Source organism: Mustelus asterias, unplaced genomic scaffold (genome assembly GCF_964213995.1).
Source record: "Mustelus asterias unplaced genomic scaffold, sMusAst1.hap1.1 HAP1_SCAFFOLD_2280, whole genome shotgun sequence".
Classification (NCBI taxonomy): domain Eukaryota; kingdom Metazoa; phylum Chordata; class Chondrichthyes; order Carcharhiniformes; family Triakidae; genus Mustelus; species Mustelus asterias.
Genome location: NW_027592225.1, coordinates 22,433 through 47,693, shown reverse-complemented (window position 1 = coordinate 47,693; position 25,261 = coordinate 22,433). Strand labels below are relative to the sequence as shown.

Genomic DNA, 25,261 nt, shown 5'->3' with positions numbered 1-25,261 from the left:
ATACGCAGGTTAGGCGGATTGGCCATGCTAAATTGCCCCTTAGTATCCCATATTGTGTAGTTTTGATGGATTAGCCATGGAAAATGTGTGGGGTTACAGGGATAGGGTAGGGGAGAGGGCCTGGGTAAGATATTATGTCAGAAAATTGGTGCAAACGTGATGGGTCAAATGACCTCTTCTGCACCGCAGGGTTTCTATGATTCTATGAATTAAAATTCCAGACCTTCCAATCCATCTAACCTGCACATCTTTGAACTGTAGGAGGAAACCGGAGTACCCAAAGGAAACCCACACAGACATGGGAAGAATGTGCAGACTCCACACAGACAATCATCCAAGGTCAGAATCAAACCCGGGTACTTGGCACTGTGAGACAAAAGTGCTAACCGCTGCGTCACTGTAACTGAATAAGAGTTAGTTTTTGTCACAGTGATAACTTTCCTGTAATCAATGCAGAGACTAAATGATTCATCAGGTTTTGGTACCAGTATGATTGGAGGACTCCAGCTACTTTGATTTGGTTCATTTTGTTTCACTCGATTGTGAGATGTGGGCATCCTTCCGCAATGCAGGGTTCCACGGTACCCAACTTGAGGATTGCATTAATGGAACTGGAAATTCAGGCTTTGCTAGCAAGATGGATTTGATTAAAAGTTATTGGCAAGTTCCACCAACAGATCAAGATGAACAAATATTTGCTTTTGTAACCCTGAGACAGCCTGTGCCAAGGTAAGGTTACGCCACCTTTCAGAGGTTGACAAACCAAGTAATTGCTGGATTCAACAACTGTATTGTGTACAATAATAATCTGTTGGTCTGCAGCAACACCTGGGAAAAACATGTGGAGCATCTAAGTGAACTATCTGATTGGCATCATATCCCAGCCCCAACCCCGTACTCCCACGTATTTACCTTGCTGATCCCCCTAACCTCCACATTTTTGGAAACAGTTTAGAGCAATATCTGGAATGGGTATTGGGTTGTCATATGAGAAAAGTTAGACAAGCTAGGTTTGTATTCGCTGGAGTTTAGAAAATGATGTGGAGATGCAGGTGTTGGACTGGGGTAGGCGCAGTAAGAAGTCAGGTGACTCTGAAAGCTCATGGTTCCAAATAAATCTGTTGGACTTTAACCTGGTGTTGTGAAACTTCTTACTGTGCTTACCCCAGTCCAATGTTGGCATCCCCACATCATGGCTACCATTGACACTGCAAACCGCTGGCTCAAAGTGGAGAGGATCTCCAAGAAGATCGCGCATATTGACACTCTACTCACCTGATGAAGGAGCGGTGCTCCAAAAGTTCGTGATTCCAAATAAACCTGTTGGACTTTTTGTGAGACTTCTTACCGAGTTTAAAGAGTAAGAGGTGACTTAATTAAAACCTTTAAGATCCTGAGGGATTTTGACGGGGTGGATGTGGAGACGATATTTCCTCTTGTGGAGAATCTAGAACCAGGGGTTACTGTTTAAAAATAAGGGGACATTTAAAACAGGGATGAGGCAATTTTTCTTTCACTCAGAGGGTCATGAGTCTTTGGAACTCTAGCCCTGAAAATGTAAAGGAAGCAGAGCCTTTGAATATTTTTGAGGCAGAGATGGATAAATTCTTTGTAAGTAAGTGGGTTATAGGTTATTGGAGGGAGACAAAATGCAGATTTGCAGTACTATCAGATCAGCCATGATCTTATTAAAGGGCGGAGCAGGCTTGAGGGGCTGAATGGTCTACTCCTGCTCCTTGTTCGTATGTGCACTTATCCAGAATCCACTATGGGCAGACCTCAGGAGCTGTGACTTTGAAATGGACATGAAAATCAATTAAACGTTATAATCTTGTAGACCTATCTACTTCACATAGAAAAAGCCCTCCCTCAAAAAATGTTTAAATTTCCTCAAGTGGTCAAATTATTAGAAACTAACCTGGTCAGAGACAGATAATCCTTTAATAACCTCTGAAAACTGTCAACTCAGCCTGACACTCAGATAAATAGTTTTGGAGGTTTTGAAACTCAGCTAAGCATTCATGGTGACCTCAGCAATCAAAACAAACCATTTCAGCTCCAGAAAATGAAATCCATTAAAACTGAAAAAAACAGGTAAGTTTTTCCTCAGCTACACCAGATACTCTGTCAATCAAAGCACTCATAAGAGCATGTTTTTTTTTAAAGCTGCAGACAGATCTTATTCAAACTTAAAGAGCTGTGATCATCTAATTCACCAGATCAGGACACTTCTTAAGTAACAATTTTTTCAGTCTTGAAAACATGGTAGCACTTTTTCCAATGGGAAAGGGCTCTAATGCATTTCAACATTTACACAATATTGATCAACTTAATGTCAAGTCTGCACCTGAATTATTTTGAAAACCTTCCATGGCTTAATTATTGTTTTGCCTGACAATCTTTTATTCAAATCCACCCAGGCAAGATCCTTTTTTCAAATCACTGAATGTAGTCCTCCTCCAAGTTATCATTGAATTTTTGTTGATCCTTTTCTAGACCTGATGATATCTGATCAATGTGACCCAAAAGCTCCCTAACTTTGCTTCACTTTATTTCCCAGAACTGGGAAATTGTTTTGAAAATGATGATCAAGAATACTTCATCATCAGGAATATTGGGGGGAATTTTCTCGTCCCACCCGCCACGGGAATCGTCACGAAGTGGAGTCACAGGTGGACAGAGTGGTGAAGAAGGCATTTAGCATGTTTGGTTTCATTGGTCAGAACACTGAATACAGGAGTTAAGATACTTTGTTGAAGTTGAACAAGACATTGGTGAGGCCACACTTGGAATACTGTGTACAGTTCTCGTCATCCTATTATAGAAAGGATATCATTAAACTAGAAAGAGTGCAGAAAAGATTTACTAGGATGCTACTGGGACTTGATGGTTTGAGGTATAAGGTGAGGCTGGATATACTGGGACTTTTTTCCCTGGAGCAAAGGAGATTTAAGGGTGATCTTATAAAGGCCTAAAAAATAATAGATCAGCTAGATGGTCAACATCTTTTCCCAAAGATAGGGGAGTCTAAAATTAGAGGGCATAGGTTTAAGGTGAGAGGGGAGAGATACAAAATGGTCTAGAGGGGCAATTATTTCACACAGAGGGTGATGAGTGTCTAGATTAAGCTGCCAGAGGCGGATACAACTTAGTCTTTGAAAAAATATTTAGACAGTTACATGGGTAAGATTGGTATAAAGGGATATGGGACAAAAGCGATCAATTGGGACTAGCTTAATGGTTAAAAAAAAATGGGTGGCATGGACAAGTTGGGCCGAAGGGCCTGTTTCCATGCTGTAAACCTCTATGACTCTATGAGAAATTGCTTACACTGGGAGGATCAGAAACCAAGTCCAGACAGGGGCCGGAGTGTGGCAACTAGGGGATTTCCACAGTAACTTCATTGCAGGGGTTACTACATCCCACTCCCCTCACTCCGGAAGAGCATGGGAGCTGCAAAGCACAAGGAGCCACATGGGATAATACAGTGCTAATAACAAAGACCTGGCTGCAACAAGGAAGGACTGGGAACTCAACGGTCAGGATTTTCCAACTGTTCTCAGCCCAGAACCAGAAAATCCCACCCAACGGACCTTTGCATGGTCCGCCACTCCGCTACCATTAACTGAGTAAGTCCAGAACTGGTTCGATCTACCAAAATGCATCACCTCGTATTTATCTAAATTAAACTCCATCTGCCATTCATCAATCCACTGGCCCAATTGATCAAGATCCCACCCTAGATAACCTTCTTCACTGTCCACTATGCCACCAATCTTGGTGTTATCTGCAAACTTACAAACAATGCCTCCTAAATTCTCATCCAAATCATTAAGATAAATAACTCCCTACTACTCCATCACTGAGTAGCTTCATTGAATCACAGAGTTCCTGCAGTGCAAAAGAAGGCCATTCAGCCCATCGAGTCTGCACCGACCCTCGGACAAAGTATCTTATCCAGGCCAACACCTCCACCCCATCCTCTAACCCCACAGATATACCATGGCTAATCCATCTAATCTACACATCTACAAGGGGCAAGTTAACCTGCACAGCTTTGGACTGTGGGAGGAAACCCACAGAGACACGGGGAGAATGGCCTCCTTTTGCATTGTAGGGCTTCTGTGATTCAATAAAGATGCTCAATAATATCACAGGTTTTGATGGAGTAGAAGGGAGAAACTGCTTACACTGGAATGGTCAGAAACCAGAGGGCACGGATTAAACTCCACACAGACAGTGACCCAAGGCTGGAATTGAACCCGGGTCCCTGGCGCTGTGAAGCAGCAGTGCTAACCACTGTGGCAATCATCTTCTGTTATCATTGAATCTTCTACCCTTCACTGCTCAAAGGTTTTTAAGTCTCTCCATATAAATGAAATTCCTCATCCTTGGCACCATTCTGATAAATCTCCTCTGCACCCCCGGGGGCACAGTGGCACAGTGGTTAGCACTGCTGCCTCACAGTGCCAGGGACCCGGGTTCCATTCCCGGCTTGAGTCACTGCGGAATCTGCATGTTCTCCCTGTGTCTGCGTTGGTTTCCTTCAGGTGCTCTGGTTTCCTCCCACAGTGTGAAAGATGGGCTGGTTAGGTGCATCGGCCATGCTAAATTCTCCCTCAGTGTACCCGAACAGAATCTGGAGTGTGGCGACTCGGGGATTTTCACAGTAACTTCACTGCAGTGTTAATGTAAGCCTACTTGTGACACGAATAAATAAACTTTTAAAAGTGTATCTGTGGTGTAGTGCCTGTGTAGCATGGGTCTGTTGGTGCTGGTGGTGTTGTCATATGACATCATGCATCTTTCAGGGGGTGTATCCTAAACTACTGTCAATCATTACCCAGCTCAACAGGATGCGATATATTAGTCTCATGATTCATAATCAGTTTGCAAGCAGCAGGGCTGGGCCTGAGATGTGTGCAACATCATCTCTCAGTTAACTCTATCTGTATAAAGCTTTATCTTCAAATGAAGCGTCTAGGTCATAATTCCATCAATCCTTGGAGTCTTTGTGTCAAAGTGAGGAACAATGTAACAGGCGTGTGCCTCTGGGTAAATGATTCACATTTGAAATGCTCGAAGCCTTTGCCTATGGTTACATCTTGTGAGAGGGGAGGGGCTGGGGTCTTTACCCATATTCCCTGGTTTATAAACAAAAGGGCTTGCATTTATATAAAAGCAAATTACTGAGGATGCTGGAATCTGAAACCAAAAGAGAAAATACTGTAAAATCTCAGCAGGCCTGACAGCATCTGTAAGGCGAGAAAGAGCTGATGTTTCGAGTCCAGATGATCCTTTGTCATCTGGACTCGAAACATCAGCTCTTCTCTCTTCTTACAGATGCTGCCAGACCTGCTGAGATTTTCCAGCATTTTCTCTTTTGGCTTGCAGTTATATCGTGCCTTTTGCTCCTTGGGACTCGCCAAAGTGCATTACAGCTTATAAAGAACATTTTAAGTATTGTCACTTCAGTAAAGAAGGTAATAAAGCAGCCCGTTTCAGACTAAGAGTAGACTATTCTGTCGGAGGTGTTGTCTGTCCTTTCAGCGTGATAGAATATCCCATAGCATTTCAACGAAGTACAAGGGAGTTGCCCCAGTGTCCTATCTCAGTCTACCCACAGATGCTGCCAGACCCTATAAGTTTCTGTTTTAATGCCCTGGTCAATATTTATCCCTCAATTAACATCACTGGAATAAACAAATTATCGAGTCATTATTGCATCACTATTTGTACATCTTGCAGTGGATAAATTGAATGTTGTGTTTCCAATTATATCAACAGTGACAACAGTCTGACAGTTCTTCATTGGCTGTTAAACACTTTGCAGCATCCTGCAGTTGCAGAAGGCACTCCATAAACGCTCTTCCTTTTTTAAGCAGTCATGGGATTCTGCATCTTCATTTAAGAGAGCCTTGGTCTTTTGGTGTCTTTGGCACCTGTGACGGTCCAGCACTCTCTCAGTATTGCACTGGGCATATCAGCATATGTGAGATCCTCAAGTCTCTGGGATTGGGAATTTAAACCCAAGAAGCAAGACTGTTATCTACTGAAACCAAGGATGACACTTATTATATTTTGGTACATTTTAGCTCCTTAAAACTAAACTGGGTGGCATGGTTAGCACCGCTGCCTCACAGCACCAGGGACCCCGCGCTCGATTCCCGGCTTGGGTCACTGTCTGTGCAGAATCTGCACATCCTCCCCATGTCTGAATGGGTTTCCTCCGGGTGCTCTGGTTTCCTCCTACAGTCCAAAAGATGTGCTGGTTAGGTGCATTGGCTATGCTAAATTCTCCCTCAGTGTACCTGGACAGGTGCCAGAGTGTGATGACTAAGGGATTTTAACACTAACTTCATTGCAGAGTTAATGTAAGCCTACTTGTGACACTAATAAATAAACTTTGATGAATATATTGGTACATTTTAGTTCCTTAGGAAGCAAATTGAATGATCTCAGTAAATTAACTAATTTCTTAGATAAATGCAAAATACTGAAATCTGAAACAAAAACAGAAAAATGCTGGAAAATCTCAGCAAGTCTGACAGCATCTGTGTTGAGATGAGAGAAGAACCAACGTTTCGAGTCTCGATGACCCTTGGTTGGTTCAACTCTCATCTCCACAGATGCTGTCGGACCTGCTGAGATTTCCCAGCACTTTTCTGCTTTTGTAACTAATTTCTTTAAACTGCGCTGGATTTGCATGAATTTTCTTGCCGTTTATTTAAGAAAATAAATGTCCAGCATGACTTGTCCCTAAGTCTCTGTGTACCTGGGCCACATCTGGTGACTGATGCTGCAGACATATCTGACGTAAACAGTGAGTCAGGCGCCCCCTCTGTGTGCAGTACCAGAGACGACGGCACAGGCGCAGTGAGCAAGGGGCGGGGAAAGGGAGCGGGCTGACGCTGGGCGGCGGCACGTGAGAAGGCAGCGCAGGCGCAGTAATCAGGGGATCGGGCCGGGGGGGGCGGGTGGGATCAAGACAGCGGCGCAGGCGCGGTGACCAGGGTGGAGAAGTGAAGGCTGAAACAACAGCGCAGGCGCAGTGACCAGTGTGCAAAGGCAGCGCAAGCGCAGTGACGAGGAGGTGGGAAGACGGCGACGCCGGCTCACTGAGGGCGGCGCAGGCGCACTTCCCCCGGGAAGAGGTCAGTGCGGGTTGAAGAGGTCGGCGCAGGCGCACAGACTCGAAGGAGAGGTCCGCGCATGCACACTGACCGGACGAAGAGGTCGGCGCAGGCGCATTGACTCGAGGAAGACGGCGGTGGCGCAGGCGTAGTGAGGGACGGCCAGTTGCTGGAGCCGCGTTGCTGTCAACGTGAGGAGTTGGTTGGCGCGGTTTGTGAGCCTTCTCCTTTCCTGGGTTTATAATTAATTACCTCAGCGCTCTCGCAAACACATGCACTGTGGTTTGAATGCAGTGTTGAGAAGAGAGTGCATTCGGGCAGCTGCAGCAGGGCACTGAATCTCTGCTGGACTGGGGACAAGTTTTCAAGCTGTGTCTGCCTGTGTGTGTGGACTGCTGAAGAAGCAAGCTGGTGTGCTGGAGGTTGGTGTCGAGAGTAAAACTGAACTGGGGGATTGCAGAAAGACAAGCCAGAAGGGGTGGGGATGTTTGCTATTCTGACTTGTTTAAAAAAACACATAGGTTTTGCTCCATCAGCATAAGGCAATTGCCTCTATTAGGCAATTTGTTTGCAAATAGTCACTCTGAAGGTGTATTTATTTAACTCCTAGAGTTTTAGTTGTCCAAAATCTCTGCTGCTGCCCAATTCTGGCCCATTACCCCACCATTAGCAGCAATGCTTTCAGCTGTCTGGGTCCCAGGGTCTGAAAAAGGGGCTGTCAGAGGATCAGTTACGTGCTGTTCATTTATCTCTTTGAGTGCAGAATATGAAATCAATGAATGTGCAAAAAGAAAAGTGGGAAATTGAGTATTTTTAAAATCATTTTATTAAGGTGATCAAAGGAGTTGAGCTGACCATTTTGGGGTGATGTCAAGGCACTTTTTTTTGCACCATGGGTAGTGAGAATCTGGAAATTTCCCACCAAAAGTAACCGTTGAGGTCTGGGGATTTGTGGAAAATTGTAAGACTGAGGTGGGCAGGCTAACTCTGTTTTCTCTCCTGACATGCTGCCAGAACATTTTCTGCTCGGATTCCAGCATCTGCAGTATTTTGCTTATTTTATTGGATAGATTATTGTTGGTCAAAGGTATTTGGGTAACGGCCAAGGTGAGTAGAGATAAAAGCAAAATACTGTGGATGCTGGAATCTGAAACAGAAAATGCTAGAAAATCTCAGCAGGCCTGACAGCATCTGTGGAGAGAGAATAGAGCCAATGTTTCAAGTCTGGGTGACATGTCTTCAAAGCTATGCGTGTGTATGAGTAGATGGATTTAAGGTACAGATCAGCCATGTATGGTCTAATTGATTGGTTAAGCAGACTTCAGGGCCTGAATGGCCTTTTTCTGCCCTGTGGAATTTTGGCAATAGATCTATGTCAACAGCAGAAGATGCCTCCAAAGGTGGTCAAGCATGAGTTATAAACTTGTTGATTTTTTTTTGTTCATTCTTGGGATGCGGTATTGCTAGGTGGGCCAGCATTATTGCCAGTCTGTAATTGCCCTCAAGATGGTGGTGTTGAGCTGCATTCTTCAACCACTGCAGTCCATGTGGGATAGGTACACCCACAATACTGTTTGGAAGAGTTCCAGGATTTTGACTCATGGACAGTGAAGGAAAGGCAATATATTTCCAAGGATGGCATGTGCCTTGGAAGAGAACTTGCAAGTGGTGGTGCTCCCATGCATCTGCTCCCTTGTCCCCCTGAGTGGTCAAGCTCATTGGGTTGGAATGTGCTGTTGGAGAAGTCTTGGTGAGTTGCTGCAGTGCATCTTTGTATGGTACACACTGGTGACATTCCCACATCTGTCTGACATAATGGAGGGAAGGTCATTGATGAAGTAGCTGAAGATGGTCAGGCCTGGGGCACGACCCTGAGGAACTGATGTGGAGATGTCCTGGGACTGATATGATTGACCTCCAACAACCAGCCACCTTGCATTATGTTAGGAATTACTCCCAATCACTGGAGACTTTGCCCCCTGGTTCCCATTGATTTCAGTTTTGCTTGGCCCTGTTGATGCCGCACTTGATCAAATGTCAAGGACAGTCACTCTCACCTCACCTTTACAATTCAGCTCTTTGTCCATGTTTGGATCAAGGCCTTAATGCGGTCAGGAGATGAATTAAAGCTTCAAAGAGTAGGTTATTGCTGGCAGAGTAGACTGATGGGGCATTAATTGGCCAGGTTGGCTTGTCCTGCTTCTTCTGTACAGGATAAACCGTGGTAATTTTCTGCATTCCGTAGAATACCTACTGTGCAGAAGGAGACCATTTGGCCCATCGCACCTGCACCGACTCCAAAAGGTCATCTTATCTGGAATATTGTCAAGGCCCATCGCCTTTTCAGTATCCAGTGCCTTCAGCTGTTTCTTGGTATCACATTGGCTGGAGAGTGGCTTCTGTGATGCTGAGGACCTCCGGAGGAGGCTAGGATGGACCATCCATTCAGCACTTCTGGCTGAAGATTGTTGCAAATGCATATGCTTCATCTTTTGCACTGATGTACAGGACTCTCCCAGCATGGTGGATGGAGATATTTATGGAGCCTCCTCCTCTGATTAATTGTTCAACACCATTCACAATTGGTTGTGACAGGACTGCAGAGCTTGGATCCGGTCTATTGGTTGTGGACTTGTTTAGCTCTGTGTAGCACATGCTCCTTCATTGTTTGGCATTCAAGTAGTTCTGTGTTGTAGCGGCACCAAGTTGACACCTCATTTTTAGGTATGGCTGGCATGTCCTCCTGCACTCTTCAGGATTGATGATAATGGTGGGGTGTTGGGCAGTGAGGTTACAGATTATAAAGTCATTATGTGCCCTGTTTGCTGTTTGTGAGCAGATCTCCCACTCACCTGACGAAGGAGCAGCGCTCCGAAAGCTAGTGGTGTTTGCTACCAAATAAACCTGTTGGACTTTAACCTGGTGTTGTTAGACTCCTTACTTTTGCTGCTGGCCAGCTCAGTCTGTAGTGATGTTACCGAACCACTCTTGGTGATGGACATTGAAATCCTCACCTCGGACTGCATTCTGTGCCCTTGTCATCCTCAGTGCTTCCTTCAAGTGCTATTCAACATGTACTGATTCATCAACTGAAGGGGTGCAGGGGGGCAGTAAGTGGAAATCAGCAGGTAGTTTCCTTGCCCAGATCTGACCTGGTGCCACGAGACTTCATTGAATCTAGAGTCAGTGTTGAGGACTCCCAGGACACTTTCCTCCCAACTGGACATCACTGTAACACCACCTCTGTCCTGGTGGTGGGTCAGGACATACCCAGGACTGGTAGTGTCTGGGACATAGTCATACGCATGGAATCAGAACTTGCCGATCATGCCAGTTTGCTGCTTGACTAGTCTGTGGAACAGCTCTCCAAATTATGGCATCAACCTCTTAGATATTAGTAAGGAGGACATTGCAGGATCAAAAGGCTGGGTTTGCTGTTGGCGTTTCAGGTGCCCAGGCCAATACTGGTGGTCTCTCTGGTTTCGTTCCTCCTTGCGGATTTTGTAGCCTTTGTTACAACTGAGTGGCTTGCTCGACCATTTCAGAGGGCATTTCAGAGTCAACCACATTGCTGTGGATCTGGAATTACATGTAGACCAGACCAGGTAAGGACATCAGATTCCCTTTCCCAAGGGACAGCATATGGGATTTTACTACAATCCACAATGGTTTTGTGGTCAATATTACCAAGACAAGCTTTTATTAATTGAATTTAAATCCATCAGTTGCAGTGGTAGGATTTGAACCTGTGTCCAAGAGCTTTAGCCCCGCTTCTGGAATACTCATACCACTGCACCGCCACCTCCCTCTGGAGTTTGAGGGAGAGAAAGCTGCAGGTGGTAAAGGTCTTGGGGAAACATTGAGTTCTATTAGGAGGTCTTTTGATGGATTTTGGGAGAATGATTTGGGGCGACATTGTGGTACAGTGGTTAGCACTGCTGCCTCACAGCGCCAGGGGCCCGGGTTCAATTCCAGCCTCGGGTCACTGTCTGTGTGGAGTTTGCACATTCTCCCTGTGTCTGCATGGGTTTCCTCCCACAGCCCAAAGATGTGCAGGTTAAGTGGATTGGCCATGGTAAATTGTCCTGTCATGTCAGGATAACTAAGTGGGATTATGGGGATAGGGCCTGGGTGGGATTGTTGTTGGTGCAGGCTGGATGGGCCGAATGGTCTCCTTCTGCACTGTAGGGATTCTATGATTTGATTTATTATTGTCACGTATTGGTATAAAGTAAAAAGTATTGTTTGTTGCACACTATACAGACAAAACATACCGTTCATAGCGTACATAGGGGAGAAGGAAAGGAAAGGGTGCAGAATGTAGTGTTGCAGGGTATAGATAAAGATCAACTTAACATGAGCAAACAATATGAAGGCGTGAGCAAAAGAGGAGGGCAGATGGTGGCATAATGACAGTGTCATTGATCTAACAATCTGGAGACCTAGGCTAATGTTTTGGTGACACTGGTTCAAAAACCCACCATGGCATTTGGTGGAATTTACATTTAATTTAGAAATTCAGTTCATAAATTTGGATTTGAAATCGAGTCGGGCGGCACGGTGGGACAGTGGTTAGCACTGCTGCCTCAGCGTCAGGGACCTGGGTTCGATTCCTGGCTTAGGTCACTGTCTATGCAGAGTCTGCACATTCTCCCCGTGTCTGCGTGGGTTTCCTCCCGGGTGCTCCGGTTTCCTCCCACAGTCTGAAAGACGCGCTGGTTAGGTGCACATGCTAAAATTCTCCCTGTACCCGAACAGGCACCGGAGTGTGGCGACTAGGGGATTTTCACAGTAACTTCATTGCACTGTTAATGTAAGCCCACTTGTGACACTAATAAATTAACTTAAACCTAGCCTTAGTGGTGGTGACCATTAAATTGTCATTCATTGTCATAAAACCAACTTGGTTCACTAATGTCCTGTAGGGAAGGAAATCTGCTGTCCTTGCCCTACATGATGTGGAGTTGTCAGCGTTGGACTGGGGTAAGTACAGTAAGTAGTCTCACAACACCAGGTTAAAGTCCAACAGGTTTATTTGGTAGCACGAGCTTTCGGAGCATTGCCCTTCATCAGGTGAATGAAGAGTTCGGTTCACAAACAGGGCATATATAGACACCAATTCAATTGCAACGAATGGCTGGAATGCGAATCTTTACAGGTAAGCAGACAGACTTGATTACCTGTAAAGACTCGCATTCCAACCACTATATTGTAATTGAGTTTGTGTCTATATATGCCCTGTTTGTGAACACAACTCTTCACTCACCTGATGAAGGGGCAACGCTCTGAAAGCTTGTGTGGCTTATGCTACCAAATAAACCTGTTGGACTTTAACCTGGTGTTGTGAGACTTCTTACTGTGGTTACCCTACATGTGACTCCAGACCCACAGCAATGTGGTTGACTCTTAACTGCTCTTGAAATGAGCCATTCAAGTTGTGCCAACTGCTACAGATATGTCACCCCAGACAGACTGCAGCAGTTCGAGAAGACAACTCCACGTCGCCGCCTCAATTTGGTTTGGGCAAAAAACGCTGGTCTCGCCAGTGAAGCTGAAAGGCTTAGGAAAAAAAGCTGTCTCATGGAATGGTTGGGCAAACTTTTACAGAAGATAACATTGCTGACTCTGTGAAGCAATTCTCAAGCAGCTATTTCGCATTTTAAGCTTGCTTTAGCAATGGCGGCTTATAAATAGAATGCAGTATTTTTTTGGCAAGCCTGCTCTCTGATGATTTTCAAAGGTATTTGAAGACATTTCGCCAATATTTTATGCGGTCTTTTCCCTTGTAGATCCTCCTTTTCTATCATGTCGTCCAGCGATGGATTGATGCCAGCAGAAAAACGTGAGAGTGAAGAAGAAGTGATATTTGTGAGCGTACGTATTCGAATGTTGTGTATTTGTCTGCATAGTTGGTACTTTTTCCCCTCTGATCCCTTGACCACAGAACGTACTTTGGGATACCTCTCTAATTGATCCAAGTGAAGGTGAGGCAGGTCTTTCCCTGTATCTTCCTCTGTCTTTTTTTCTCCTCCAGTGGACACTGCACCCTTTGGGGAGATGGCATAGCACAAGCTAGCAATCACCAGGAGCAAAGTAAAGTTTATTTATTTGTCACAAGTAGGTTTACGTTAACACTGTGAAAATCCCCGAGTCGCCACACTCCGGCACCTGTTCGGGTACAGTGAGGGAGAATTTAGCACGGCCATTGTACCTAACCAGCACGTCTTTCGGACTGTGGGAGGAAACTGGAACACCCGGAGGAAACCCACGCAGGGAGAATGTGCAAACTCCACGCAGACAGTGACCCAAGCTGGGAATCGAACTCGGGTCCCTGGCGCTGTGAAGCAACAGTGCTAACCAGTGTGCCACCGTCAGGGGTGATGGAGGCCATCCTCCTGGTTATTCTCCGAACCACCTTCTGGGAACTGGGCATCTTACACATGTCTTCGTGACCAGAATTGGACACAGTGCTCTAGGCCCATTTTGACCAGTGGCCTCTACCCTGCTGCTTTGGCAATTAAGCGGGAAGCAAACGGTCTCTCTCTGGACTGGCCAGCTCGTTTGTAACATTTTTTTAAACCTCCGCGGTAATATTTTGTCCTCTGATTGTCAGTTTGCCTGTAAAGAATTTCTCAAAAGCTGATGGGCAGATTTCAACGAAACTTGGTAGACAAATAGGGTATGACCCAAGGAATAACTGATTAGATTTCGGTGAAGTTGTGGACACAGACCCTGGAAATTTTGTTGAAGGGTGGGATATAGGGTGGATTGACTTTTTTTTTCTCAGAATGTTGTGGGTTATTTTAATCAGAATGTCGTTGTTTGTTTTCAGTTGTGGATTGTCGCAGCTGCTCAAAATGTGAGCAGAGTTTTCAGAGCAGGTTGTTGGATGGGGATTGGCCTGAAGCCTCTTTGGTGAGATGGAAGCTCTTAATAAAAAGTTGTTGTTAGAGGTAGGGAGGTAGTAACCAGATGGGTAAAAGCACCAAGAAAGAGCTGCAGAATTATAACAGTGTTGAGTTAACACAGTGTAGCAGAGCCGTACGCTCTACTGAGTGCCCTCTTCACCTGTTTTTTATTGCATCTATTGATCGTTTTTTGTTAATCATAGAAACCCTACAGTACAGAAGGAGGCCATTCAGCCCATCGAGTCTGCACCGACAATAATCCCACCCCAGGCCCTATCCCCACAACCCCACACATATATCCCACTAATCCCTCTAACCTATGCATCCCGGGGCACTAAGGGGCAATTTAGCGTGGCCAATGCACCTAACCCGCACATCTTTGGACTGTGGGAGGAAACCTCAGCACCAGAGGAAACTCACGCAGACACGGGGAGAACGTGTAAACTCCACACAGACAGTGACCCAAGCTGGGAATTGAACCCAGGCCCCTGGAGCTGTGAGGCAGCAGTGCTGAGCACTGTGCCACTGTGCCGTGGTTTTTAACTTAGTGTTACCTCTCCCCACCCGCCCGTTTACACTGGCCAAGGGATCGCCTACTATGTTAGGCGTTCTTTTGGAATTCTCCTTGGCCTCAAAAGGCTGGAGTACAATGAGTTCCAGAGTAATGATCATGGAAGGTTATACATGAGGCAGGTTGAATAGGACCCACCAATTGATTTGATTTATTATTGCCACATGTATTGGGATACAGTGCAAAGTATTGTTTCCAGCACATGATACAAACAAAGCATACCGTTCATAGAGAAGGAAAGGAGAGGGTGCAGAATGTAGTGTTACAGTCACAGCTAGGGTGTAGAGAAAGATCAACTTAATGCAAACTAGACCCATTCAAAGGTCTGATGGCAGCAGGGAAGAAGCTGTTCTTGAGTCGGTTGGTATGTGACCTCAGACTTTTGTAATGTTTTCCCGATGGGAGAAGGTGGAAGAGAGAATTTCTGGGGTGCATGGGATCCTTGATGGTGCTGGCTGCTTTTCTGAGGCAGCGGGAAGTGTAGACAGAGTCAATGGATGGGAGGCTGGTTTGAGTGATGGACTGGGTTTCGTTCACAACCCTTTGTAGTTTCTTGCAGTCTTGGTTAGAGGGTGCCCAGCAATGTCAGAGTTCCTTTGGGTATATCAGGAGACATGGGTCTAGAGTTTGTCTTTGGTGGGTAGCGACTCTGTGTCCTTGGAGTGCTATCTTGTTAGGCCAGCAGATATCCGATTTTGAGAAATTCAAAGCATGCCCCATGTCAGGAGTGCATAACCTGCACGCTAACCTGACTTAGGCCCCATGCCACGCTATCATTGCAAAATGACATGAGCTGTTGGGGCCCTCAGAAGGCACTGATCCATTCACAATCTTAATTCTACCTTGAAGGCATGACCTCTGGATTCCTGCAATGTAACAGTAGAATTTGCAATAGTGTGGACGGATATGGCATGGGTGAAGAATTGCCAATACATGCGCCAAATGGTATTGTTGGCTAGCATTGGCAATTTGCTTGCTTTGTGCTATTTTCTCCTCCGGCTTTTCTATATCCTGTAGGGACATAGGGAATGTTGATCCTGGTTATGACCTGCCGAGTGATAACCAGATTAACACTGCTGTCATCTGGGCAGGTGCCCTGAAGTACCAAGTAAGGAAGCCCTTCTCTCGGCCTCGAGTGCGATACTCCCATTTAGCCATTGGGGTGAGCACTGTGTCCAATTCTGGTTACTCAGACACACAAATGCTGTTTGCATTTTTAATGGCATTATTACTTGCGTCGCTACAGTTAGTGGTGTCTGTATTAGTACCTCCGGCCCCTCAGTGTTGGTGTAGCCCAGTTGGCTGAACAGCTGGTTTGTGATGCAGAGTGATTCGGGTTCAATTCCTATACCGGCTGAAGTTACACATGAAGGCCCTACCTTCTCGACCTTGCCGCTCGCCTGAGGTGAGGTGATCCAGCCCTTCCCCTCAAAGGGGAGAGCAACCTATGATCATCTGGGACTATGGCGACTTTACCTTTACCCTCAGCCATAAGATGTAGAAGCAGAAGTCGGCCTTTCAGCCCTTTGAGTCTGCCCAATTCAATGAGCTCATGACAGATTTGGTGATAATCCTCAACTCCACTTTCCCACCTTATCCCCATAACCCTCGGTTCCCTTACTGATTGAATATCTATCTCAACCTTGAACACACTTAATGACCCAGCCCCTACAACCCTGTGTGGTGGAGAATTCCACAGATTCACTGCCCTTGGAGAGAGGAAATTCTTCCTCACCTCAGTCTTAAACGGGCGACCCCTTATTCTGAGATTATGCCCTTGGGTCTTTGATTTAAACCCCCCCCCCCAAGGAGAAATAATCTCTCAGCAAGGCCCCTGAGAATCCTGTATGTCTCTCAATAATGTCACCTCTCATTCTTCTAAACTCCAGTAACTACAAGCCCATCCTACACAGCCTCTCCTCATAAGAAAATCCATCCATGATCCTTGTGTCCCTCTTAACTTATTTAAACACTTGTATTTCAAGGAGTATGTGACCTTACTATCTCTCCCTTTGCAATATTGCATTCTCATTCTGTAAAGTATATTGTAAATTCAGTGTTATGGTCTTCAGATTTGGTTTTTAAACATCCTTTTGGGTTTCTGCCCTATTTTACCAATGAAAAAAGTCTTGCAGTTCACTTGGTCGGCCAAGGGGAGGGGAAATGGGCATTTCTCAACTGACCACCTGTGATGGAACCAGAGAAAGTTATACAACTGAAATTGCAATCGCTTCCAAATCATGGGTGTTCGTATTTCAAGAATGGAGACTTTTAATCAGCTAAGTTAGCCCTAACGAAATTATGGGTGGCACAGTGGTTAGCGTTGCTGCCTCACAGCACCAGGGACCCGGATTTGATTCCCGGCTCGGGTCACTGCCTGTTTGGAGTCTGCATGTTCTCCCCGTGTCTGCGGGGGTTTCCTCCGGGTACAAAGCGGATAAAGACTCCAGCTACTCCTCACCAGTCATATCACTGAGAAAAGTCTAATTGGGAGCACCGACTCATAGGGTAAGAGGAAACAGGGTTTTGTTTTTCGCGACCGCGTTGTGCTCACTTATTTTGCAGTTCTTTGGCCTGGTAGATTGGCTTTGTAGCAGTGCGGTACCTCCTGCCTGGGAACGGGTTTGGTGTTTGTGATACAGAAACCGAGAGGGCTAGCACAACAACTTTGTGTTGAAGTGTGTCTGTGGAGTAATTATTTTTTCCTGTGTGGTTAAAGGAGCAGCCGTTAAGGCCGGTTTTGGAATGTATCGATCTGTTAAGCGATGAAGACAGTGAAGGAAATACTGTGCAGCACCAAAGGGTGAGTACAGGATTGTACACAAGATTATTCAGGGGCTTAACAGGGGTCGACATCTGGAGAGAGTTCGAAATCACAGAATGTTAATCACCGATAGATCAGGTAAGGAATTCGGGAGGAACTACTTTCAGCCAGAAACTGATTAAAATGTGGAACTCGCAACAGACATAGAAATGTAGAGACATAGAAAGAAGCAGCAGTTGGCCTTTCGGCCCTTCGAGCCTGTTCTGACATTCATCTTGATCAAGGCTGATCATCGAATTCAATATCCTGATTCCTCCCTTATCCCTTAACCCCTTTAGCCCCAAAAGCTAAATCTAATTTCTTCTTGAAATCACTCATGTTTTGGCCTCAACTACTTTCTGTGGTGTGAATTCCACACGTTCACCGGTCTCTTGGTGAAGAAATTTCTCTCACCTCCAGTACCAAAAGGTTTACCCCTAATCCTTAAACTATGACCCCTCGTTCTTGACCCCACCATTGGGAACATTCTGAATCTACCCTGTCTAACCCTGTTAGAATTTTATAAGTTTCTATGAGGTCCCCTCTCACTCTTCTAAATTCAAATGAATATAATCTTAACCGACTTAGTCTCTTTCCATATGACAGACCCGTCATCCCAGGAATCAGCCTGGTAAACCTTCGCTGTACTCCCTCTATAGCAAGGACATCCTTCCTCAGATAAGGACACCAAAACTGCACACAATACTCCAGGTGTGGCTTCACCAGCACCCTGTACAATTGCAGCAAAACATCCCTATCCTCAAATCCTCTCGCTATGAAGGCTAACATACCATTTGCTGCCTTTACTGCCTGCTGCGCCTATGCACTTACTTCCAGTGACTGATGCACAAGGACTCCAAGGTCTCATTGAGTATCCACCTCTCTCAGTTTACACCCATTCAAGTAATAATCTTTCTTCCTATTATTGCTACCAAAGTGGATAATTTCACATTTATTCCACAGAATACTGCATCTGTCATGCAGTTGTTCATTGGTACAGCCTGTCCAAATCACGCTGAAGGATCTCTGCATCCTCCTCACCGCTCACCCTCCAACTCATCTACAAATTTGGAAATAATACATTCAGTTCCCCCTTCCAAATCATTAATATACAATGTGAACAGTTAGGGTCCTAGCACAGATCCCTGCAGAACCCCACTAGTCACTGACTGCCAATCAGAAAGAGTGTATGTCCGGGGTCTTTGATTATACTGGCTACTTTTCCGAGGCAGTGGGAAATGTAGATGGAGTCAGTGGATGGGAGACTAGTTTGCATGATGGACTGGGCTTCGTTCACAACCCTTTGTAGTTTCTTGCGGTCTTGGGCAGAGCTGGAGCCATACCAAGCTGCGATACCTCCAGAAAGGATGCTTTCTATGGTGCATTTGTAAAAATTGGTGAGAGTCGTAATGGACATGCTGAATTTCTGTAGCCTCCTGAGAAAGTAGAGGCGTTGGTGGCAGGACAATTTGATGAGGCTGTTTTTAAAAAGAAATTCATGTAATTTTTGATTTTAATGGAATACCAAAAAGAAATTCTGCTCAACCATCATGGAACACTAGATAGGTCTCTGCTGGAGCATTGCGTTCAATTTCAGAGGAAGATTTTGGGGAGGAAGTTTAACTAGATGGATTCTAGGAATGAAGGGGCTCAATTATGTTAGAAAGACTCCAAAAACTTGTTCTCCTTGGAGCAGAGAAGCCTAAGGGGAGATTTAATCCAGGTGTGCAAGAATTGATTAAATAATAAGAGGAAACTTTCACGAGCAGAAGGATTGGTTACCAGAGGACAGATTTAAAGAAGCTGGAAAAAAGAACGCTAGGTAGTGTGAGGAAACCTTGCTTTTGCACAGTGAATTACTGTAACGCACTGTCTGAAAAGATGATTTGGTGGTAACTTCCAAAAGGAAATTGGAGAAATACATTATTCAGAGAATTACAGAACCCTACAGTTCAGAAGAAGGCCATTCGGCCCATCGGGACTGCACCCAGGCCCTATTCCCATAATCCCACACATTTATCCCGCCAGTCCCCCCCTAACCTATACATCTTGGGACACTAAGGGACAATTTAGCATGTCCAATCCACTTAACCCAGCATGTCTTTCGGACTGAGGGGGGAAACCCACGCAGACACGGGGAGAATGTGCAGACTCCGCACAGACCCCTGGTGCTGTGAGGCAGCAGTGCTAACCACTGTGCCACCGTGGAGAAAAACTAAGAGGGAGGGGAAATGAACTAGTTGGATGTTTCTACCAAAAACTTGGAACAGGCGTGCTGGGCAGGTTGACCTTTTTCTGGATCATTCTATGAAGTCGCTGTGGTTTAACAAAGAGCACCACCACCTCCGGGGAATTGGAGCATGGACAGTAAATGTCTGACACCTCCAACGCTGATGATGAAATTAGAAATCGAGCATTTTGATGAAATTTTAAAACGGGTGTTCCCAGTTTTTTGTATAAATCACATCAATTGCTGCTTTGTTTTTTTGTTCTGCAAATGAAACAGAAACCAAAAGATCACATTGATTGGCAAAAGGAAAGAGTCCTGTCAACACTGGATCGATTGGCACGACACGTGGAAGTTGAAAAACAGTTGAAAGAAGAGAAATGCAAAGCTTTTCAAGTAAGTTGCTAACAGATTAATGCATTGATCGAGGTTTTGAAAGCAAAGTATGTTTTTTGTATTCGTGCTGAGGGCGTGAGTGTTACAGGCAAGGCCAGTATTTGTTCTTCCCTAGTTTCTCAAGGAGGGGGCGCTGAGCCCCTTGCCTTGATCTGCTGCAGATCGTGTGGTTTAGATGGTGCTATTATGGAGGATGTTCCAGGATTTTGACTCCACAAGTGAAGGAATGGCGATTATAGTTCCAAGTCAGGATTGTGTGTGACTTGACAAGCAATTTTACAGGTGGTGGTGTACACAGTACCCTGTTGCCTTGTACTCCTGGTTGAAGTTTTGCAACGTGCGGTCAAAGGAGCCTTGGTGAGTTGCTGCTAAACCCCTTGTGGCTGAGTGCTGCCCAAACTTCCTTCTGCCGTGACCCCACTTTAATGCTTCTTACTTTCGTACAACCCCAGAATGAAAATAGTAGGGGCGATGGAGGAAGTGTTGCTGAGATGGCTGATGGTTAAAACAGCAGGGATACAGGCACAAATGAGAAAACAACTAAGACCCTACCATTTTGTGGGCTGCATTGATGTCAGTGATCAGGCTTGTAATTAATTGGATTAAGTTGCTCCCACAGGCTGAAAAAGGGTCTGTGTGTGTGGGTCTCTGCATGTGTAACTTGCTTCCAAAAGGAACAGTTAGTTAAAAGCACTGATTGTAGAAATTTATGTTATGGAAGACTGCGGCACATTCAACCCATCATGTCTTGTGTTGGCTAAAACGAGAGGTCCAGTTAAATCCCACTTTCCAGCTCTTAGTCCACAGCCATGTAACATAGGGAACTTCAAGTGGATAGATGCATTTAAATGGAAATTTAAGAATCACACTTGGGAGAAAAGGATATGTGACGAAGTTTACACCAAGAGGGATGTGAGGAGGCTAATATGGAGTGTTGACTCTAAGTCAAATGGCCTGGTGGAGTGCAATCTAATTATATGCAAAAGCCAACCCCCATTCATATTGTTGCAAAGTATGCACTTTGGTTGCTAATGATCAACTGGTACTTATTTCCTCATTCTAAGGGTTATAGATTTCTGAGTTACCTCTGCAGTGGGTACAGTTGGCAATACTGGCACCTCTGGCTCAGGGACATCCACAGCACCCAGACAGGCTGACAGCTTAAGCCTAAAGAGCAGACAACTGGGGACAGTACCCAAGGAACACTGTAGCTGTGTGCGCATCAAGTTTTATTTGATTTATTATTGTCGCATGTATTAACATACAGTGAAAAGTATTGTTTCTTGTGCGCTATGCAGGTAAAGCATACCATTCATAAAGAAGGAAAGGAGAGGATGCAGAATGTAGTGTTAGAGTCATAGCCAGGGTGCAGAGAAAGATCAACTTAATATAAGGTAGGTCCATTCAAAAGTCTGGTGGCAGCAGGGAAGAAGCTGTTCTTGAGTCGGTTGGTACGTGACCTCAGACTTTTGTATCGTTTGAGGAGAGAAAGAGTGAAAATTGAACAGGTTGAATTCAAGCTGATGCAGGAGGAGAAAGATCCTTTTATAGCAGGGGCTTTGATGACCTGAGGAGGTCCCAAAGTGCAGGAGAGCCAGTGAAGTATTTTTATTGACGTGCAGTGATTAAGCAGCAGTTCCCCGATTTCCTGGACCAACATTTGTCCTTCAATCCGCATCAGTACAAAAACAAGTCATCTGGTTGTAATCACATTGTTGCTTATGGGATCTTGCTGTGCACAAATTGAATGTTAGACTTCCCTACATGATGACAGCAAATACAAAAGTGTTTAATTGGCAGTAAAACATTTTGGAAAATCCTGAGGTTGTGAAAGGTGCGATTATACTCTGGTGGTAAATGTTAGATCGGTGTACAAAGATCTGTTAGTGCGAGCAGCAGACACATGGTTGAATACAGGCCTGGATGTAGTTGTGCTAGTATTTACTGACTGACACGTCAGAACCAAAAGCTTGGTACTGAACCAAGGTGATCTTGGAGTATAGATTCATGAGTGACTCAAAGTTGTGACACAGATTAATAAGGCCATTATATAAGTAAATAACCCAAGCACTGGATGCAAAACAGTAATAACCACGGAATGCTGGAAATCTGAAGAACAAAAGATGTCAGGCAGCATCTTTTTAAAGTTTATTTATCAGTGTCATATTTAAAGGCCAGTCCAGCACACTTGTTTTACACGATCCAGTACACTCCTATCAATCTCTCCAGCCCACCTGTCTTCACCAGACTGTGCAGGATGTCAGCAAGCCAGAGGAGAAAGGCTAGCAGCCTCCAGAACAAGTCTGTTCTTTGATTCAGCCACTCTTCCCGACCTGCCCCCTCCCTCCTTGAGCCCATCATCTGCAAGGCACCCATACTGCACTTGGGCCTCTGGAGTCTTTGTGCCTCCGCTTCCAGTAAAGAGTGTGGTATCCCTTTGACCCCCTGATCTGTGGGCTATTCATGCAGGCTTGTCAGGGTGCAGCTTCCCTCTTAGTCGTGGCACCCCCCCCCCCCAACACTCCATTCCATCGAACTTCGGACCTTTATTGCGATGGTTGCCTGAGTCCCGCGGCACTGAGCTGTCCAGGTAGACACTGGTGTGTGGCACCAGGGGGAAGGAGACCCCTGTACTCCCCAAACCCAGAATTTAGTGTGGCCAATGCACCTAATCACGTTTTTCGGACTGAGAGGGGAAGCGGGAGTGCCCGGAGGAAACCCTCGCAGACACGGGGAGAACATGCACGCTCCGCACAGACAGAGACCCAAGCCGAGAATCGAATCTGGGTCCCTGATGCTGTGAGGCAGTGGTGCTAATCACTGTGCCACCGTGTCACCCCAACATGTGATTCCAGATCCTTAGCAATGTGGTTGACTCTTAATTGTGCCTTTAAAATGGCCCTCAGTTCAAAGGCATTGGGGATGGGCAAGAAATGTTGACCCAGTCAGTGACGTTCACACCCCATGAGTGAAAAGTAAGAAGTCTCCCAACACCAGGTTAGAGTCCAACAGGTTTATTTGGTAACACAAGCTTTTGGAGCGCTGCTCCTTTATCAGGTGAGTGGAGGATTTGGTGCACAAACAGGGCATATATATATGTATATATTGGAATGCGAGTCTTAAAAGGTAATCTTTACAGGTACAGACAATGCAAGTGGAGAGAGGGTTAAGCACAGGTTAAAGAGATGTGAATTGTCTCAAGCCAGGACAGTTAGTGAGATTTTGCAAGCCCAGGCAAGTGGTGGGGTTACAAATAGTGTGACATGAACCCAAGATCTCTGTTGAGGCCGTCCTCGTGTGGAATTTGGCATCCGTTTCTGCTCGGCAATTCTGCGTTGTCATGTGTCTTGAAGGCTGCCTTGGAGAATGCTTACCTGAAGATCAAAGGCTGAATGCCCTTGACTACTGAAGTGTTCCCCGACAGGAAGGGAACACTCCTGCCTGGTGATTGTCGAGCGGTGTTCATTCACCCGTTGTAGCGTCTGCATGGTCTCCCCAATGTACCATGCCTCGGGACATCCTTTCCTGCAGCGTATCAGGTAGACAACGTTGGCCGAGTCGCAAGAGTATGTACCGTGTATCTGGTAGATGGTGTTCTCACCTGAGATGATGGCAACCGTGTCGATGATCCGGCACATCTTAGAGGTTGCTGTGATGTCGTGGTCACTATTCTCCTGAAGGTTGGGTAGTTTGCTGCGTACACTGGTCTGAGGTTGCGTGGCTGTTTGAAGGCAAGTAGTGGGGGTGTGGGGATGGCCTTGGCGAGATGTTCGTCTTCATCGATGACGTGTTGAAGGCTCTGCAGAAGATGTCATAGCTTCCCCGCTCCGGGGAAGTACTGGACGACGAAGGGTACTCTGTCCATTGTGTCCTGTGTTTGTCTTCTGAGGAGGTCGGTGCGTTTTTTCGTTGTGGCGTGAGGGAACTATCGATCGATGAGTCGAGCACCATATCCTGTTCTTACGAGGGTGTCTTTAAGTGTCTGTAGGTGTCTGTTGCGATCCTCCTCATCTGAGCGGATTCTGTGTATTCAGAGGGCTTGTCTGTAGGGGATGGCTTCTTTAACGTGTTTCGGGTGGAAGCTGGAGAAGTGGAGCATCATGAGGTTATCCGTGGGTTTGCGGTACAGTGAAGTGCTGAGGTGACTGTCCTTGATGGAGATCCGTGTGTCCAAGAATGCAACCGATTCTGGAGAGTAGTCCATGGTGAGTCTGATGGTGGGATGGAACTTGTTGATGTCATCATATTGTTGTTTCAGTGATTTATTTGCCGTGAGTCCAAAGGAAGAAAATGTCATCGATGTATCTAGTGTGTAGTGTTGGTTGAAGGTCCTTTGCGGTGAAGAGGTCTTGTTCGAACCTTGTAATTACAGTGGATCTCTGGTCAGCTGTTCTGGTTCATTGGTTGTCTCATTGTGTTCGCTGTTGGCCTCTTGGGGTTTGTGGAAGAACTCCCACAGCCTCATTCGCCTGATGAATTCTCTGTGTCTGCTGCAAGACGGGGGTCCATTTTGGTGGTGGGGCAGAAATTGAGCCCTCGGCTGAGAACTTCGATTTCATCTGGTTGAAGTGTGTAGTCCGACAAGTTGACAATGGACTTCTCTGCAGTGGTACTGTTTTCTACAGGGTTGCTGCTGGTGGTGATGCCGAGTTTGTCAAATTTCCTGTTCTTGGTGTGCATGGAGATAGTGTAGTTCCTTTGTCTCTTTTGCTTGGCAGAGTTTCGCAGCTGGTCTGCGTCCTGAGCGCAAGTTGAGAATATGGACTCTATCTTGGTTTCCAGGCTGCGGCGTTTGCTGTAGAGCTGGTGTATGAGGTGGTTGAGGAGTGTGAGAGAGGTGCGATGGCAAAGTCTCTCAGCATAGTCTGTGTTATAGGTTGACCTGAGTAGGTTCATGATCTGTAGTCCTTTTGATATCTTGTCTGCTTTCTTGCATCTTTGTAGAAATTTGATGTCTGTCGATATGCACGACCTTCTTGGAGATCCTCTCCACTTTGAGCCGGCAGTTTGCAATGTCGGTGGTAGCCTTGGGTTCATGTCACACTATCTGTAACCCGTACGACTTGCCTGGGCTTGCAAAATCTCTCGAACTGTCCTGGCTGGAGACGATACACATCTCTTTAACCTGTGCTTAACCCTTTCTCCACTCACATTGTCTGTACCTTTAAAACTTGGTTACCTGCAAAGACTCGCATTCCAACCATTATCTTGTAATTGTGTCTC

At 45.7% G+C, this 25,261-nt stretch overlaps 1 protein-coding gene across 1 annotated transcript in view; it reads left to right on the top strand.

Annotated features, from left to right (window-relative positions):
• LOC144489533 (E3 SUMO-protein ligase ZNF451-like) overlaps nt 1-25,261 on the top strand; it is a gene marked incomplete at its 3' end in the record, with an annotated part of 51,422 nt that overhangs the window by 5,406 nt on the left and 20,755 nt on the right. The window contains exons 2-4 of the mRNA XM_078207401.1: nt 12,923-13,007; nt 17,332-17,415; nt 19,922-20,038. Of these exons, the coding sequence (XP_078063527.1) occupies nt 12,923-13,007; nt 17,332-17,415; nt 19,922-20,038 (286 nt within the window). The remainder of the gene's footprint in view (nt 1-12,922; nt 13,008-17,331; nt 17,416-19,921; nt 20,039-25,261) is intronic.